This window comes from Grampus griseus (genome assembly GCF_964374135.1).
Source record: "Grampus griseus genome assembly, chromosome: 10".
NCBI lineage: Eukaryota > Metazoa > Chordata > Mammalia > Artiodactyla > Delphinidae > Grampus > Grampus griseus.
The window spans coordinates 96936573-96956198 of record NC_139004.1 but is presented as its reverse complement, the minus strand read 5'-3'; the positions used below and the strand labels follow the sequence as shown (position 1 = coordinate 96956198).

General features: G+C 47.3%; 1 protein-coding gene and 1 pseudogene across 10 annotated transcripts in view; one reads left to right on the top strand and one right to left on the bottom strand.

Annotated features, from left to right (window-relative positions):
• Window positions 1-13569, bottom strand: part of MTMR14 (myotubularin related protein 14) — a 43786-nt gene extending 30217 nt beyond the window's left edge. For 5 of the 9 annotated variants that reach the window (XM_082664752.1, XM_082664757.1, XM_082664754.1 and 2 more), the window contains exons 1-4: window positions 13293-13569; window positions 11033-11199; window positions 5794-5902; window positions 66-141 (exon numbers count right to left, since the gene is read on the bottom strand). In XM_082664752.1, the coding sequence (XP_082520878.1) occupies window positions 66-141; window positions 5794-5902; window positions 11033-11199; window positions 13293-13448 (508 nt within the window). In that variant the 5' untranslated portion in view covers window positions 13449-13569. The remainder of the gene's footprint in view (window positions 1-65; window positions 142-5793; window positions 5903-11032; window positions 11200-13292) is intronic. The other 4 variants (XM_082664755.1, XM_082664758.1, XM_082664756.1 and 1 more) reach the window with 1 other exon arrangement.
• Window positions 13570-16177: 2608 nt separating this feature from the next.
• On the top strand, window positions 16178-17228 carry LOC309829046 (aldo-keto reductase family 1 member A1-like; annotated as a pseudogene). The gene has a single exon. The product of its transcript is annotated as an aldo-keto reductase family 1 member A1-like (transcript).
• Window positions 17229-19626: the final 2398 nt, after the last annotated feature.

The window sequence follows — 19626 nt, the reverse complement described above, 5'->3', positions numbered from 1 at the left end:
TAGGTGGCTATTCTCCACCACTGGCTTCCTGTTCTTAGTCAAAGACGGTGCAGCTCAACGCTCACCTGAGAAAATATAGTTGTAGCCAGTGCGTCCATACAGCTCCCCCCATCCAGCCAGCGTTGCCGACCTGCAAATATGCTGGGAGAGAAACCGCATTTTCAGGGTCAGGTGGTTTTCTGGAGTTTTTTGGTTCGGTTTTTCCCAGGCTTTCTTGAGATATAATTGACATATGACATTGTGTAAGTTTAAGGTGTACAACACACTGATCTGATACGCTTACTTATTGCAAAATCATTACCATCGTAGCGTTAGCTAACACCTGCATCATGTCACATAATCACCACTTCTTTTTTTGTGGTGAAAACATTTAAGATCATCTCTCTGTGCAACTTTCATGTATCTAATACAGTATTATTAACTATAATCACCATGCTGTACATTAGATCCACAGAACTTACTCATCTTACAACTGGAAGTTTGTACCCTCTGACCAACAGTCAGGTGGTTTTCTGAAGTGCACACAGTGGGGGGAACCCCTGGGGACCCTCCAGGCCAGGAAAATGGGTGCAGGAGCACTGCCCAAAGTCTTCACAGCAGTCACTCCGAAGTATGCCTAGAATTTAACCTGCAGCCTCTGTCAAGAGGTTCTCTCTCCCAAACGAGAGGCACCAGAGTGTCACTAACAGTAATGGGTAGATTCAGTGGTCGTCACGCATGTACTTGGGTAAGATCTGGCGGGTATCACATGTGTTTATGAGTACAGGACTGAAACAAGTACACCACCTTCCCACTGGATTTACACAAGCCCATGAGAGAGATGTCGCAGGCGGCAGGCACTGTTGCTGCTTCACAGATGAAAAGACGAGGGATGGGCGCAGGGAGGTGAAGTGATGCCTAAGGTACCACAGAGGGGGTTGAGCTGGGACCTGATCGAGCCCACCTCCCTCCGGAGCCTGCGAGCTGACCGTCACTGGAACTGCTTAGCACAGTGGAGGGCAACCTTTGCAGCAGGAGGGCCAATTAAGGGAGAAATGTTTGGGTTTTTTTTTTTTTTTAAAGAAATTTTATCTTCTCTCTCCTCTGTATCAAGGAAGCGTAGTGGCTTTAACTGTGCTTAACTATCCTTTTACTCTTTCCTCATCACTGAAGGAGCATTTCAAGAGCTAGAATTCTAGAAACCAGGCAATGGGCATGAACTTCATTATTTAACTTTAAGGCTGAATCTTTATAAATTGTGTTTGATGAGATGCAGGAGGAATGAGAGGAGGTATCTGGTGACCCCACGGTCCAGTTACAGGCTGAGGGAGGCTGTGAGGGTGGCTGGGAGGTTACACTAGGCAGGGGGAAGGCATTTCTGAACGGGTCACGCAGCCTGGTGGTGTAAGGAGGGTCCCTGGAAAACTGCAGAATACTGTCCAAGGGGTCTTCTTCTCCACTTGTAAGACAGGGGGAAAGAAACGGTTTTGCTGCTAGGAAAGGGGTGTGGTGGGAACTGGCAGGTCATCACCCGGCTTTCCGAGGCAGTGGCAGCCTGGGGCAGGGGGCAGGTGATAGAAAGGCAACCTGCTACAACCCGGGCGGGGTGGGGTGATTTTCCAGTGCCGGGGGCAAGAATGCAATCGTGGGAGGGTTGTCCTGGAAGCCTATGAAGAAGGGCTCGGGCAGAGATTCCTGCTGGCCTGAGCAGGATGCACTCTGCGGGGGCTGCTTCATTTTTTCTGGGTCCAAAAGCATTTTGAAAATCTGATGAAAATGATAAACTGTCTCTGGATAAAAATGTACACACCAGAGTTTACCTACATCTCCAAGTCCATCCATGGACCCATCTCCAGCCCCCGATAAGAGGCCCTACTCTGAAGAGACCAACTCAGTAATTAGGAACTGCAGCAGGGAAATGTCAATCCTCAGGCTGAGGACCCCCCAAGACTCTCATGGTAAGAAGGGAGGTCTGATTCCTGAAAGCAAGACAATGGGGGGTACGTGGTTTGAGTTTGACTGGCACATGTTATCATGCCCACCCTCCCCCATCATCCAAGCTGCCGCACCAAATCTCAGTCTTCTTTGCATTACTCTGTTAAATCTTTTCAGAGCGGACACACACCCCTTCCTTCCTTAGCTGCTGAGCTCTGAGTTCTTTTCAAGGTTCAGATTCTTCTTTCTGCTCAGTTCTCCCATCTCTTTTCGACCCTGTCTTTTTGGTAACAGAGGCAGATACACCTGGCACAGAGGACTCATCAGATGGAGAAGAATGGGAGAGAGGGCCAGCTCCCCAAGTGAGGCACCAACCTCTGCAGGAAGGTCCCGAGCCGGCACCTGGGGGAAGCTGCACCCCAAGGCAGAGTCTAACACCTGACCTTGCTCCCTGGCCTCACGGCTCCAAAGCATAATCTGCCATTTCTGTACTTTAAGCTTCGCTCTTGACTGAAAAAGCAGGATGTACTCTGAATGCTCTCCACTTACCTAATTAGGAGTGGCCTCTAACTCTGCATGAGAAATATGGCTCTATAGGATATGCTAATGTAGTAACCAACTTTAGCACACGGAATAAAAGCAGCTGCCCTCTGCTCCCCATCTCTTTAAGGGAGGAAACAAAGAGAAAGATGACCTGTTCTGCTTTTAACTGCCTAAAACCCAGATACAGATGTTGGGGAAGAGAACGGCATGGGAGAACTGCTTACCCTTAAATGCTTGAACTTAGTTGTAAAAAATTTTTAATAATATATCTCATTTAACCCAATATATCCAAAATATTACTATGTCAACATATAATCACTTTAAAAATTATTCATGTTTTACATTTTTTGGACTAAGTCTTCAAAATCCAATATGTATTTTATACTCGCAGCACATCTCAACTAGGATACTTTATTTTCAGCATTTAAAGGGAAACGTAGTCCTGCCCCAAAATAAAGTTGTGTTTAACCAAAAAAAATCTACATTGCTTCAGCTATAAAATGGAAATTAATTGAAATGAAATACAATCAGACATTTAGTTCCTTGGCTGCCCCAGCCACACTGGACTGAATCTGGAGAGAAGCAGGAAGCAGGCACTTCTGAACATACCTCCCCCTCCCCAGCCCAGCAAGATGTGCTGGTAGCAAACACTGCTGTCACTGCACTGGCTAGGGCCTGCTGGGAGCCACATCTCTGAGGATGAGATCCCCAACTCACAACAGAAGACCCTCTCCTGCCCTTTGCCATCTCCCTCTCAGCTGCTAGTTCACAGGTCAACCTTCCCCACTCACTGAGCTCCACAGGGACAGGCCTGTCTTAGTCACTTGTCCCCCGAGAACCCAGCAGAGCCCACGACCACTTTAAAGAGCAGTGTCTTCCCACCTTCCCAGCTTGCACGTACAAGCTGGGTGGGCACTTGCTAGGCGCTGGGAGGACAGCAGCAAGACAAGGCCTCTGCCCTCAAAGGGATTACCGCTGAGAGGAGACAGCAGACTTGCAAACACAATAGGAATAAAACGTATATAAGGTGTTTGATCCCTGCTTGGGGAACTAAGACCCCACAAGCTGCACGGCATGGCCAAAAAAAAAGAGGATAATCCCTCCAACTCTTTGCCCTTCCTCTGAAGTGAGTTGCCTTGGGCTCTTTCTCCCAGGCCTGCTGCAATCTCACTGGACTAAGCCAGTCAATGTGGCACTTTCCCAAATGCATTCCGGAAAGTCCCTTCCTCAAGGTCTGCCGAGTGAGAAATAGCAGACCTGACTGCACTACACAGGTCCCTCTGCTTCAGGACTTCTCAGAGCCTTTCCTATGTCAGTGCACACTTACCGATGTACCTCTTGAATCTGGAGCTTGGGGGTCAGGCCAAATCTAGTAACGTGCTATCTCTCACCCTTGTTTGACAGGGAATGCTTTGCACAAGCACATCCTTAAATTACTGTTCTGTGGAACACACTGTGGGAAGCACAGGTTTGAGTTTTCCTATGTACATTCTAGCAACAAGCACTATGCCCCACAGAGCAGTGTGTTATAGTCCAGTTATCTAAACCGGAGTTCCCAGAGCTTACAGCAACACGAAACTTTCCAAAGGGGAAGAGGGAATAAATAGCTTTAAGATGATCAATTTCTGGAACTTGACTTCCAGACATACTTTTCCCTAAAATCGACCTGTCCATGAAAGCCTGTGGTCAAGTCTCCTTTCCTACCCCCCCTCTCACATCCCCCCTTCTTCCATTTTACGAAAGAAAGTCACAAAGGGATGGAAACAAGCCCTGTGTCTCTCCTCCCCACTGCCCTGCCCCAGCCCTCACCTGCGCTGGGAGCCAGACTATAGTCCGACAGGCACCAAGACCACAGAGCATTCAGGTACATATTGGACAACTAGAATAGAGAGCCTAAGGGACTTCCCTGGCGGTCCAGTGGTTGAGACTTCACCTTCCAGTGCAGCAGGTGCAGGTTCGATCCCTGGTAAGGAACCTAAGATCCCACATGCCTGGCGGCCAAAAAACCAAAACATAGAACAGAAGCAATACTGTAACAAACTCAATAAAGATTAAAAAAAAAACAAAAACAAGAATAGAGAGGCTACACCCCTGCTTCCCTCCCCTGCTCCAGGCTCTCTGTTAGTCCGTTCCTTCTGGATTAATCTTTCTCAAAATGCTATTTGCATCTTGTACTTCCCTGCTCAGAAATCACAGTGGCTCTCCCAGCAAACCTAAACACGTTGGCCAGCAACCAGCCTCCTGCATTCAGTCCTTTCCATCCTCGGCTCCACCAAGTACCTTGCGCTCCCGTCAGGGAGTCTCTCGGACTTTGTGCACCTGGCTTCATGCTCCCCCAGCGCTGGCACCTGCCTGGAACACCCTCCCACCCTTCCTCCAAAGCTTGCTGCCTAGTCCCGCTCACTTAATGAGGCCATGTCTGTCAGTCCACACTGCTGCCCATCTAGGGTTTTTTTGTTTTAATTTTTGACCGCACTGCACAGCATGCAGGATCTTAGTTCCCCAACCAGGAATCGAACCCACACCCCCTGAAGTGGAAGCACAGGATCTTAACCACTGGACCGCCAGGGAAGTCCCCAACTGCTGCCCGTCTTAAGTGGGTTCCTCTGACACCACACCGTGTGGCCCTAAGCTGCAGTGTGGTAACTTGAGTGCGTTTTGCAGTTACGTTTAAACTCCAGCTCTCTAGTTGTGTAAACGTGGGGAAGTTATTTAACCACTCTGAGCCTTCGTTTCATCTGCAAAATGGGAATATCAAATACACCAAAGGATTATAAAAAGAGGTGAAATGAGACCATAGTGGGCAGCCAAATTAACAACAGTCACTAGAATATAAGCTTGATAAGGGTGCGGATTTTTGTGTACCTTATATGCTGATGTACCTTGAGGCCTGAACATGACACACATTCAATAAATACTTGGTAAATTATATGACTGAAAGAATGAACAAACAACAATGTACTTACTCGTCTGATCTAATCTATTCATAAACTTTTGATGTAGGCATGATTATTTTTCCCATTTTATAGAGGAAGAAACTGAGGCCTTGCACAGGCAGGAAGTAACAGAGCCGGGATCAGAACGTAGGCAGTCTGGCTCCAGGACACAGGGTGGGGTCCTCTGCTGTGACTGTCCCTTTCCTAATTAGACTCACCTTCAAAAAAAGTTGTATCAGAATTGGTCTGTTTCTCTGGCCTGCTTCCCACCACACCAGGCACCCAGTAATCACCCAAACTTGGCTGGCAAAAGCCAAGAACACGAGACTCTACACTTTGCATTAAGCCAGGTACCCCACGAGAGGGTCTCAGGGAGTGCGAGGCTAAGGTGTGGTCTTACCTTGCCCTTGAACAGGATCACTGGGCAGACAAAACGTCCTCTGCACCTGGCCGTCTTGCTGCGGTTGACGAGGTCCTGCAACTTGCTCACCTGTACGGTGCTCTGAAACCTAAAAACGGGCAAGAGAGGTAGGTCACTCTGCTTCTGCGTGAGTACTGTGTGCCCCATACTAGGGTTGTGTGTGTGTGAGTATTCATTCCAAATTTAATAAATGCTCAGATTCCTAAATTCTAGATCATGGACATTCTAAGCTTTTCAAGAAAAGAAAAAATGCTATATTATAGATACTAAAGTGGAAGTCATCCTGATTTCAAAACCTTTAAGATTAAAAAAAAAAAGCTACTCTGAAGACATGGTATTTAAAATACAGAAACATATATAGCAAACTGAACGTTGATTATATCTAGGGGGTTCAGTATCTTACTCCAAAAGTAAGATAATACGTGTGCTGGGGACCCTCAGGAAATCACGGGGCCATTCTTGTCATCTTTCAGAGTGCAGGATAAGATGAAGGTTCACATTTCACACGGCTATGAGCCTCTGATACCTCCCCAACGTTCCAGCTACCTCTAACAGTCCAAAAAGCCAACAGGGGAGGGAATGCTGGAGCAAAGGTAGTGAAAGAGAAGCTATTTGTGGCCTTGAGAAGCACAGTAGTTAATGCACTGGGTTTAATAAGGGAGCTTCTAGAAGATGAAAAAAATACATTTAGAAATGAGCTTAAGCAACTCACACATATTAAATCAGGTCAAATCAGCTGACCCCTAAAATAAGGGTCTACTCTCATAGCTTCACCCATTGATCCTTTTTTTCTTTTCTTCTTTTAAAATTTCTTGGCCGTGCTGAAAGGCATGCAGGATCTTAGTTCCCTGACCAGGGTTTGAACCCGCGCCCCCTGCAGTGGAAGTGCAGAGTCTTAACCACGGGACCACCAGGGAAGTTCCCACCCGTAGATTCTTAACAAAAGACTCCACAGCAGCCAGTCAGAGTTTCTGGTTGCAAGAGGAACAGGAGGCAGGAAAGTTCAAGAGTGGGAAGCTACCCCCGCCATGCAGAGTAATGCAGGGTGACAGAAGAGAAGGGAGGGAAGACACTCAAGTGCCCTCCTTACAAGGGCTGAGCTTCCAGGCCGAGTCCAAGAGGGCGTTCATTCCTTCTACATCCCAGTCGTGCTAGCGCTCCCGTGTCACTGCACAGCATGTGCACACAAATAATTGTTTCAGAATGAGTAAGTTCACCAACTCCTATACATCTGTGGTGCCTTTTTAAGCATATCTGGATGCTGCTGGCACCAATAAAAATATAGTCTTTTAAAAACACTGCTGATTTCTTAGTAGCCTTCATAGATATATTCTCAAACCAGTTACTAATAAAATAACTACTATCAAGTGAAGATGTGAAATTGAAGTTAAGCAGTGGTCTTCAAATAAAAACCTGGACCAAGAGTTTGGTGATCATGGAAAGAGAACAGGGGATAAAATAAGAGGACTTATACTTCCTATGGTGTATTTTTCTGTAAGGTCTGATTTAAGATTTTTTTTCATTTTTATTAAACATTTTGTTTTAAATCACAGAATTATTACATCCTTACCATAACCAATTCAAACAACAAAGAAGTGACTACATGTTATTTTTACGATCAAGATTTTTTTCCTTATTTTGATGGAAGGTGGAAGGCTGGGGTGCCTCTTCAAGGTGCCCATAGGATGGCACAGGCCAACCAGCCAGGTTCTAGAAAAAACATGGCTCACTGAAAACTAAGTTCTGCCACCTTCCCCTCACTCAGGTTCTCTATGAAATAAAAAGGCACCTCAGGGCTTCCCTGGTGGCACAGTGGTTAAGAATCCGCCTGCCAATGCAGGGCATACGGGTTAGAGCCCTGGTCCGGGAAGATCCCACGTGCCGCGGAGCAACTAAGCCCGTGTGCCACAACTACTGAGCCCACCTAGGGACCATGAGTCCATGCACCTAGGGACCATGCTCCGCAACAAGAGAAGCCACCGCAATGAGAAGCCCATGCACAGGAACAAAGACCCAATGCAGCCAAAACATTAAAAAAAAAAAAAAAAAAAAGGCACCTCAGAATGAAGCAATGGCCTAAACTCAGATGCCAAGATAATATAAAACTGAGCACACACAGTACTGCTCACAGTAGTCTCCCTCCCACCTTTTGGTGGCCTCCGTCCATTTGCACAGATGTGGTCAGCACCATCTGTTTTAACCGACTCTCACGGAGCTCACTCCAGCAGCTCTAAAAGCCTTGAAACTGCATATGATTCTCCCAGGCTGAATCCTTCCATTCAGCAAACTCTCCACAAAACTGAGGGAGAGAATATGCCAGCATTTCCCTCTTAGAGGCTCTGGGCAGTCTTATCATGTGAAGGAAGGCACCTTTTTCTTGTTAGGCTAGCTGGTGCTTTATTTTCCTGGGTCCCCTACTCAAAGAACCAATTCAGTTTCTGTTCTCAGTGGTTCCTGTTTTTATTTTTATCTCTTGGCCTCAGAATCTTTCCCTTACTGTGCTAAGCACTGGGCTGTGTCAGGCACCTGATACTCATATTTGAATGAATGAAAGTGAGCTTGTGTATTTATGTCTCTCTTGTGGGACTGAGCGCTTAACCTGTGGGATCTAATGTTATCTGTAAAACACAACACTGGCGTCTGAAAGTTGGTGGAATGGGAGAACAACCCCCCCACCCTACGCTCACACACGAGTTGGAATTAGCAAGTGCAGAACTTTAACCACTGTCTCCCAATGCTTCACCTGTACTTGCCCTAATTCTGGCCTTTGTTACACTGTCATTGCTCATTGATTGGTCTGTGTTACCCACCAGATCTAAAGGTAGGGACTTCATCTCTCTGGTAGGGCCTGCAACTAGATCCCTGGGGTCTGCCTCATGGCAGCAGTTTGCCTCGTTGACAAACTCATGTCTTCGTCGTTCAGAGATCCCCATCCAGGCTTCTAGTCCCAGATATGGGCTCAACTGGGGAGGTGGGTTAAGAGGACCAAACCACTTCCTGAATCCAGTTCTACCCTGTGTAACTCAGTCTAATTAGTGTCATATTAACACCAAGTCCAGGCATGTGTAAAGAAGCAAAAAGTTCTACTTCTTCCCACCTGAACATGCACATACTCCCTTCTCTTTAACAGGCATCGCCCACGCAGTATCACTTCGAGGCCTTGCAAGAAGTGGAAAGTAAAAACAAAGTCCACGGGACTTCCCTGGTGGCGGAGTGGGTAAGACTCCATGCTCCCAACGCAGGGGGCCTGGGTTTGATCCCTGGTCAGTGAACTAGATCCCACATGCGTGCCACAACTAAGAGTTCACAAGCCACAACTAAGGAGCCCGCCTGCCGCAACTAAGGAGCCCACGTGCCGCGACTAAGACCCGGCACAACCAAATAATAAATAAAAACAAACAGGGCTGCCCTGGTGGCGCAGTGGTTGAGAGTCCGCCTGCCGATGCAGGGGACACGGGTTCGTGCCCCAGTCCGGGAAGATCCCACATGCCGCGGAGCGGCTGGGCCCGTGAGCCATGGCTGCTGAGCCTGTGCGTCTGGAGCCTGTGCTCCGCAACGGGAGAGGCCACAACAGTGAGAGGCCCGCGTACCGCCAAAAAAACAAAAAACAAACAAACAAACAAAAACAAACTCCACAACTCCTCTAGGGTTAGGGATATACTGCAGTGGCCCTAGCCTGGGCGGCTAGACCCCGCCAGGCAAGATGGGAGTGCCATGGTGGTGACAGAAAGAAGAGGCAGTCGTACAAGTGCTCTGATCTACGTTCAATTCCTTTTCCCAATACGTTCCTTTTTCTCAGTGCACCCCACCGCGACCTCATCACAGGGCACACTTATAGATCTCCACTTGAAAGGCTTCTCTGGCTCCCTGCGGTTCCCAGGCTATAGCAAAGGTGAGACTCATCTAGGGAGCTCTCTGAGGCACAGATTCTGGAAACTGTGATTCAGGGACCCTGGAATCTGTGATTTCAATGACTGCTCAGGGGGTACTAGCCCAATAACCACTAACACCCACAAGCCCACATGCCTGATGATCAAGACCATATACAAGCTGGTCTCTAACAAAGGACATTTCAGGGACACCCCTACTCATCCTTCCAAATGCAGCTGAAAGGTCTCCCGAAACACACAGCAGGCAGAATCCACCCTTCTCCCCAGTTCGTCTACAGCAGTGCTTCTCAAACCTCCAAGTGCGTACGAATCACTGGGCCATCTTGTTATGCTGTGATTTTGATTCAGTGGCTCTGGAGTCCAAGACTCAGAATCTCTAGCCGTTCCTGGGTGCGCTGATGGGCGCACTGTGAGCAGTGATGGCCCGCTGCACTTTGCAGCACGACTCTACCATAGCACTCATCATCACAGTGCTTCCACGGGGCCAGGCTTTCATGGATATTGTTGGCAACAGCTTCTGGAATTCCCTTAAAATCAACAGCAAGCAGGGCGCCTAGGGGAACAAACTTTGAGATCAACAGAAAGCACTTCCTAGAGCATCAGTGATTATTTATCAGTGTCAAACAACTGCTACCATTTACTGACTGCCTATGGGCTGCATCCTGTGCTGGGTGCTCTGTGTCTGCTCTGGTGTGAACTGTTACCACACGCAAAGCACTCGGGCCTTGGGAGGCCCTCAATAAATGGTAGCTCTTATTTCTAATTCTTACAGCACACACGTCAGGCTTGGAATAATCCTGTTTATCAGCAGGAACTGCAAAAGCCACTTTTCTAAATAGAGGTAGAAACTGATGAGGAAACTAAGAGACAAAGAGGTTCAGTACCTTGCCCAAGTTAGTTACACAGCCAGCAAGCAGGGCAGCCAGCACGTACGCTGACCTCAGGCTCTTAATCTCTACATACAGTAAGTGCCCTTCCACATGTTGACAAAGCATACCTCCCACTTGCTCTCTTAAAAAAAAAAGAAAAAAACAGAACAGAAAACACTGAGGTTCAGAGAGGTGAGCTGTGAAGTCAGCTGTCTCAGGACAATGAGCTATAGGGTAGGAGTAAAACAGGAGGCCAGGGCTGTGACTCCCAACCCCTCCTTCTACGCTGTGCTACTCTGCCAATCTAAGATGTGAAACCCTGAAGAAAACAAAGATGCCAAAGAGGCTTGACACCTGGGAAAAGTGAGCCTGCCCCACCCAGCTGCAGACTTTCCTAACCCCGGGGATGAGCTGTCAAGGCCTTCCCAGATGGGCACGCTTTGGTTACATGATGCTCACGTGTCTTTCTCCTTCTCAGAACTCTCATACTCCAGGAACACGATGTGCTGGGGGTAGTGGCCGCAGATATCCCCATTCACATTTTGGATCACGCTGTAACAGTAGTCTCGGCCAAACAGCTCCAGACACCTCTTCTCAATGCGCTCAACCTGCACAGAGGAGGAGATCTGAGCATAAAGAAGATTCTGGCGTTCTGAGAATTAGGCGGTTCCTGACCTGGAGAGGTCTCTGGGAATGACAATGTGCCTCTGTGATTATAATTCAATACCAGGAAAAGACATCTTGCTAGATCACAGACCCTAAACATGTGGTTCATGAACCCACATGGTAAACTCCGGGAGAGACTCTGAACCCCTCAATGTAGTGGTGAAACCGTGTATGATAAGCATTTGAAGAGAGGTTGACATCTTTCATTAGATTCTCAAAGGGGTCCACAATCCATAAAATATTAAGAACCCCTGCTCTAAGTTACTTTATTTTATTTTTAATTATTTATTTATTTTTATTTTTGGCTGCATTGGGTCTTTGCTGGAGCACACGGGCTTTCTCTAGCTGCGGCGAGCAGGGGCTATTCTTTGTTGCAGTGCGCGGGCTTCTCATTGCGGTGGCTGCTCTTGTTGCACAGCATGGGCTTCAGTAGTTGTGGCTCGTGGGCTCTAGAGTGCAGGCTCAGTAGTTGTGGCGCACGGGCTTAGTTGCTCCACGGCACGTGGGATCTTCCCGGACCAAGGCTCGAACCCCTGTCCCCTGCATTGGCAAGCAGATTCTTAACCACTGCGCCACCAGGGAAGTCCCTCTCTAGGTTACTTTAACCGACACTAATCCATTATCTTCCTTTGGCTCCAGATTCTTCCCCATTCTCCAGCCACAGATCAGTACCTAGAAGCTCTAGTTAGTGTAATGAGTAAAAGATGCAGACAAAGCTGTCTCCTTACACGCAATTTGCTTATGAAATAGAAGGAACACCTCCCTTAAAATTGCTCTTGTTTTGCTCAGTTCAGGGAAAGACCCACCAGAAGAACGACATAAAACCTGTAACATCTCAACAAGTCTGCAAAAGATCAGAAGTTTAGGACCAGATGGAGTGAGTCAAGTATAACTTTTTACAACCCTAATCTTCAGGGGTGTGTAAGAAGGAAGGGGGGCCCAGCAAAACTGACCCTCTAGCCACCCAAAAGACCAACGTGGAGGGAAAAACTCACAAGAAATAGAAATCCCCAAATTTCAAGGGGCATGAGTATCATTAAGAAGCCTATTAGAAAATACAAATTCCAGATTCCCACCCTCAGAAATTCTAACTCAGTAGGACTGGGTGGGATCAAGGAACCTTTATTTTTAACAAACACCCCAGATGATGCTGAAACAGGTGGTCCTCAGGCTAAGCTCTGAAAAATACTCGGTCATTTGGAGAGTGGGGGAGACCCATCATTACTGAAGTCTTCCCTGCATTACTTCAGACTAGCAGATGCCAAGTTCAGTAAGTCCTAGCATAGGTAACCCCTGGAGCCAAACCAGAGTTTCACAGCCTGGGAGGGAACAGAATTCCATTGGAAAACCTGATGCTAAACCTGCCAAAACCACGTGGGGGATGAAAGATGGCAGGGTCGGCAAGATTCCCATCAGACTGTCAGGCAATGCCTAAGATGGGAATGGCCTGACCAGACTGGAAGCCTTCCAGGTCTGGCAATAAGGAGCCTGAAGGGAATCCCAAAAGTAGAAAAAAAGAGAAACTAAGACTTGCTTTTGACAAAGGAACAGAGGGAGTATGAGTTGCCTTCCTGCTTTATGGGGGAAGGAAAGGGATGGGCCTAATTCTAAAGTCATGCTGAGACTATACAAGGGAGCAACACACTCAGTTTATCTCTTGGCTCCATTCTGACCCACCCCTCCAGCCCCTTCACTCTGATCTCTGACCTGGATAAATCCTCTACACTTCAAAAAATCTAGACATGAGGGTTTTTGTCCCCATACCTAACGCATGGGAATAACCCTCCTCAGCTCCTCTTCTCTAATCTCTGAACAAGGCCACTCAGCGCTAATCTCTGACCTCCACACCCTTTTGTCTCAAACCAAAACGTCGTCCTTCCTTGGCTTGGCTCGTTCTGAGCCCAGTTCCTCCTTTTCGGTTTTTAAACCCAACCCTTACTCTCCGGGTCCAGACACTGGGCACTTCCCTCTCTCTCTGTCCTATGACCCCTGACCTCAGCAACGTCGCAAACCAGGGACCTTCTCTTTCTGCTCATCGCGCCTCCGGACTCACCTTAGAGCCTCCCGTCCCGCTGCAGTCCTTGGCCCGGTACTGAGTCCGGGAGAACTCCTCCAGCAGCTCCCCGAGCCCCGGCTCCTGCGGCTGTGGGGTGCCTGAAGAAGCCGAGGACCCCGCCGAGGCGGCGGCGGCTGCCCGAGCGCCGGCCATGGCCCAGCCCCGCGTCCCTATCAGCGCCCTGCGTCGCCCTCAGCGCGGGCCAGCCCTGCCCATGGCACCTGGAAGCACCGACTCCGAGTCCTGAACCTCCGGAGCCGCCTCAGCCGCCTCCTTCGCTTGCCACTTCCGGCCCCGCCCCACCCAGCCGGATGTTTACTCCAGAGCTGGCCAGTCGGAGCCCAGGACTCGCGCCCTGCCCCACGATTACCTGCCCACTCCCGACGCGGAGCGGTCCAAGTGGTCTCCGGAGAGGGGACCGCGGCCGCTTTCAGAAACCTCGTGCTCCGCCCCACCGGGTTTCCCCTGGGAAGCCAGGCTAAACCATTGGGGCTGCGGGGGGGTACAGCGCGGGACTAGGAGGAAGGAACCACGGGAAAGAAGCAGCCGAAGAGTGGAATAAACCATTATTAACAGGGAGAGGAGGCGGGAACTCTCGGAGGCACCTAATTAGTGTTGGCAACCATAGTAATGACAATAAGTAATAATAAAACAGCATTTCGTAAGGCACTTTGCTTGCGTTGCTGCTTACAGCCGTCCCTCTGATTATAGTGCTGCAATAGTCAACCCGCTTTATTGAAGTAACCGCGGGTCATGACTGGCTCGAAATTCTGTGAGTAGAAAGCCCCATGTTATTTTTCTTTTTTTCTTAATGGAGTATGTCAAACATTCACAGAAATGGAGAGAATAGTATAATGAACCGTCATGTGTCCATTAGCTTGTTTCAATAATCATCAACATACACCAATCTATCTTGTTTCATCAATCTTTGCCCCATCCAATAGTATTATTTTAAAGCACATCTCATTATTTAACCTGTGAATACTTCAGTATTAATCTTCTAACAGATTAGTACTGTTAAAAAATGATTAAGGAAGAGAATTTAGGTGTTAAACATACTTTAACACTTCATGAAGCCACCACTGTTTGTTCCCAAGGGTCCAAAGAACTGCAACACGGGACTGAAGGCAGGACAATTTTATAGGGTAAAGAATAAGGAACAAGGAAGAAATGGGAATTCCCTGGCGGTCCATTGGTTAGGACTCCTCTGCGCTTTCACTGCTGAGGACCTAGGTTCAGTCCCTGGTCAGGGAACTAAGATCCCTGCAAGCCACCTGGCGGCCAAAAAAAAAAAAAAAAAGAACATGGAAGAGAAAAATAGAAAATGAATAAAGCACAAGAAAGTAATTATAAAGCCCAGAGTTTGGGGATTGGCTGACTAGATATACTGTGTTTCTGGTCAAGCAGAACATTTGCAGAGATACCAAAGTTACTAAGTTTTGCTCTCTTGCTGTGGCACTCTGGGCAGGAGTGGCTCCATCTTTGGCCTAGAAATTTATTTCAGTAATTCTCCCTTTTCTCATCCTCTTGACCATTCAAGAGGTTTGGTCAAAAATATCAGTACTAACATGACCCTCAGTCACCATTGCCTCTTCTGCTCTCAGTGTAGCATTCACAAGAGGTGATGTCAGGCTTGTATTCTTGGCCCTGGTTCCGTTCTTCTGTTCTCTTTTGTCACTTCAGTCAGAGAGAGACCATGTGTTGGCTGGTCAGTGGCTGCCCACATGCCTTTAAAACTTTTGAGAGAACCCAGCTTATCAGGGAGACAGTAATAATTACTAGCAACAAAACAATGTCCATGGTTTGGAGAGTACTCCTGAGCCAGGGTCCCCATGATCCAAACCAGCTAGAAAACTGGGGACACTGCTTTAAGCCAGTTAGCCTGTTTATGTATTTCGCGTAACTATGTCTCCCCACCCCAGAAATGTTTATGCAGTGCGCTTGTTCCGTTGAAATCGAGGTGTTATAAATCAGGGAGAAGTTTGTGACGGGAAGAAAGAACTACAGGATCACCAGCGTCCAAGCCAGTCCAACAGTTAGTTTACCTTTCTCTGCAATGGTCTGAGGTAGGTGAACAGTTATCTTTCCAGGCTAGAGCAAGCCAAAAGGTGGAGAAGAGAACAATAAAGACCTTCATGATGTAAGAATTAGGAAAAGGATGGTCAGAGAAGGAAGGAAGAATGGAAGGAAATGCTCTTAATCTGACTTCTTGGGAGGAAACAGTCTACCTCACTGTTGCCTAGTTCTCTTCCTAGTCAATTGGATTTTGAGGTCTTTGGCATTTAAACAGGGCCAGATGTCAGGTGGGGTCTTCTTCAGTTGTGAAACATGTACCCAAATTTTTTAATTTGTTTGTTTGTGTTAAATTTGGCTCTTTTATTTTGCTATATATTTTTATTTATTTATTTATTTATTTATTTGGCTGTGCCAGGTCTCCGTTGTGGCACATGGGATCTTTGCTGTTGCGTGCAGGATCTTCGTTGCAGTATGCAGTATCTTCTAGTTGCAGCATGCGAACTCCTAGTTGTGGAATGTGGGATCTAGTTCCCGGACCAGGGATCGAACCTGGGCCCCCTGCAATGGGAGCACATAGTCGTAGACCCTGGACCACAAGGGAAGTCCCTGTACCCACATTTTCACACCTTGTAATTCGACACTGATGTTAGTGGTCAAGAACACTTGGTAGGGTCCTTTCCAGGAATCTCACTTTTGCAAAAGCATCAAAGTAAAACAATAATTGTCTGTAAATGACAACGAACTTTAAAATGCCCATGGTTGGAGATCTGATGAGAGTTCATTATAATGGAAATTGACAAGGAAATTTGGTTATTTCTGTGACACCCAACATTTTTAAGACAATAACTAGGAATCTGGGAAGCTGAGGCCCATTGGGTAGCTAGCAGGGCACAGGACTGAGCTGAAAAGCCATACTTCCCTGTTAACATCTTGTGCTCGTGCCGAGGGGGCAATGGTGGCTTCCTGTATCCTCCTGCACACTGGACGAAGATGTCCCTGATTGGACTGGGCACCTGGAAGAGCGAGCCTGGCCAGGTAAAAGCAGTTATTAAGTATGTCTTGAGTATAGGCTACCGCCACATTGACTGTGCTATCTACGACAACGAGACTGAGATTGGGGAAGCCCTGAAGGAGGATGCAGGACCTGGCAAGTTGGTGCCTCAGGAGGAGCTGTTTGTGACTTCCAAGCTGTGGAACACGAATCACCACCCTGAGGATGTGGAGCCTGACCTCCGGAAGACACTCGCTGACCCCCAGCTGGAGTATTTGGACCTGTACCTGATGCACTGGCCTTATGCCTTTGAGCGGGAGACAACCCCTTTCCTAAGAATGCTGATGGGACTATACGCTATGACTCCACCCACTACAAGGAGACTTGGAAGGCTCTGGAGGCACCGGTGGCTAAGGGGTTGGTGAGGGCACTGGGCCTGTCCAACTTCAGCAGTCAGCAGATCGATGATGTGCTCAGTGTGGCCTCGGTGCGCCCAGCTGTCCTGCAGGTGGAATGCCACCCATACCTGGCTCAGAATGAGCTGATTGCCCACTGCCAAGCACGCGGCCTGGAGGTGACTGCTTATAGCCCTCTGGGCTCCTCTGAGCGTGCTTGGCGTGATCCTGATGAGCCTGTCCTGCTTGAGGAGCCAGTGGTCCTGGCACTGGCTGAAAATCATGGCCGGTCTCCAGCTCAGATCTTGCTCAGGTGGCAGGTCCAGCAGAAAGTGAGCTGCATCCCCAAGAGTGTCACACCTTCCCATATCCTTCAGAACATCCAGGTGTTTGACTTCACCTTTAGCGTGGAGGAGATGAAGCAGCTGGATGCCCTGAATAAAAATTTGCTATTCATCGTGCCCATGCTTACGGTGGATGGGAAGAGGGTCCCGAGAGATGCAGGTCACCCCCTTCAATGACCCATATTGAGACCACAGCTTCCTGGCTTCCTTTTCATCTCTCCAGCTATAACGTCCTGCCATCCCCAGAAAGGAGTTAATAAAGCCATTGGAGTATCCATCCAAAAAAAAAAAAAAAAAAAAAGATGGTAACTAGGATTATAACTTGTAACATTATACCATGCATATCAGATTTTTAGGAATTTTATATAAGTTCTGGAACACTTATGTTAATAACATACCCACACAAAGATAAGCTAAAGTTAAACATCACTTCTTATTTGGCAATGTTTCCTTTGTAATTTAACATATCAAATAAGCCTAATTCGCTTCACATTTCTCTTTTTATAAGGAGAGAGAACAAATATACTAGGGGCCCTTTGGAAAATCCCAAAGTTGGCCACAGGTCAAAAAAGCTTCATTTAGAATTTGATTTTGGGGGGGTTCCCTGGTGGCGCAGTGGTTAAGAATCCACCTGCCAATGAAGGGGACACAGGTTTGAGCCCTGGTCCCACATGCCGCGGAGCAAGTAAGCCCATGAGCCACAACTACTGAGCCGCGTGTCACAACTGCTGAAGCCCACGTGCCTAGAGCCCGTGCTCTGCCACAAAGAGAAGCCACCGCAATGAAAAGCCCGCGCACCACAAAGAAGAGTAGCCCCTGCTCACAGCAACTAGAGAAAGCCCGCATGCAGCAACGAAGACCCAACACAGCCAAAAATAGATAAATAATTTTTTTTTAAATTGGATATATTAAAAAAAGAAAGAATTTGATTTGGGGGAAGTTTGTCAAAAATATCCATTTAAGGGACTTCCCTGGTGGCCCAGTGGGTAGGTAAGACTCTGTGCTCCCAATGCAGGCGGCCCGGGTTTGATCCCTGGTCAGGGAACTAGATCTCGCATGCATGCCACAGCTAAGAGCCTGCGTGCAGCAACTAAGACCCCGAACAGCCAAAATAAATAAATAAATATTTTTAAAAAATATCCATTTAACCAAAGTGACAAGTAAAGACTCCAAAGGCAAGTACAGAGGTTATATAGTTGTAAAAACCCCAAACCCTTAGCTTTTTTAAGATTCAGGGTTTTCTATTCACAGATTAAATGTCTTAAAAAATATGACTAGGCTTTTGAGAAAAAAATAAAACTGAAAATCTTAAAAACCTCGACATATCAGAAGTGTTTATTTTTTGGAATTGTTACCGAGTCCAAGCTTGCTCTGCTCACCGCACAACAGGGCAATGAATCGCAGACAAGGTGTTGAGGCAGGGAATACGGCTTTATCAGGAAAGCCGGCAGATGGAGAAGATGGCAGACTAGTGTCTCTGAGAAATCATCTTATCAGGGTTTGGATGCCAGTTTCTTTTATAGAATCAGAGAGGGAGAGGCGGAGAGGAAGTAAAGTAAAAGGGCCATCAGTCTTGCAAAATATCTCCTGGAATGACCAGCCTCAGTGAGAGGATGTTTTTTTTTTTTTCTTGCAGCCATTCACAGGTGGGCAGGGTTCCCTGAGGCAGGCCATTTTGTATGATTGTAATAACAAAAGCAACGCAAAGGAAAGGTTAAAGAAACAGATCCAACATGGAGTCCAATTTAGCTCTTCCCTGTTACAATTTCCCACTGTCAATGTCCATTCTACAATCTTGTGGAAAAAGGGGTGACAAAGTTCTAACTGCTCGGTCAGATGGATCTTTCTGGGAGTGTCCGCAATCGGTGTCAGTGTTCCAGATGCTGAGATTTGTCTTTTGTTCCGCTTTGGAAGTGTCTACTTGACACCTGTAGACTTACAAATATTCACAACCTAAAAGTTGAGAGTTGTCAGGAATTTTGAGGGCTTCAAGCCCAGGAGGCTGCATCTCAAGTTAAGAAATTTAGCATTTTTCTATGTATGGGAAGATGCTAGACTCTGGGCTCACTGAAATAATTTCTTTGATATGCACCACAGCCCAGATGGGGCCTGTATCCTGTATTTTCACATCCTGCGTTTCCTCAGGGCTCACCATAGGGAGTGGCTGCAGTCTGATGGCTGCTAGATGGCAGGTATTCTTCTTCTTCCTGAGTTTCCTCAGTGTTCACTGGCTCACACTGGGGGGCTGCAATCGCTGATGATTGATCCTCTCCTCTTGGTCAGGAATTTGACCAATATTTGGGAGACATTTCATGATCAAATTTTGTCCCATGGTGCTGGGAGGCTCATCCCAGATCAGGCGAAAATTCTTGATATGCCACTCCAGGTGCTAACTTTTGGATTAGGCCCTATTGATAATTAAAGATTCTCTGGATCCTCTGTCTAATTATGATCCAGGAGACATTTTCGCTTGTTGCTTCTTCCCATACCTAGAACCACATTATTAAAATTATTTTTATGGTATAAAAGTGATCTATTTCCTTAAGATGTTTAGCCATAGACGTTTTGTTGGAGGCCTGGTTACA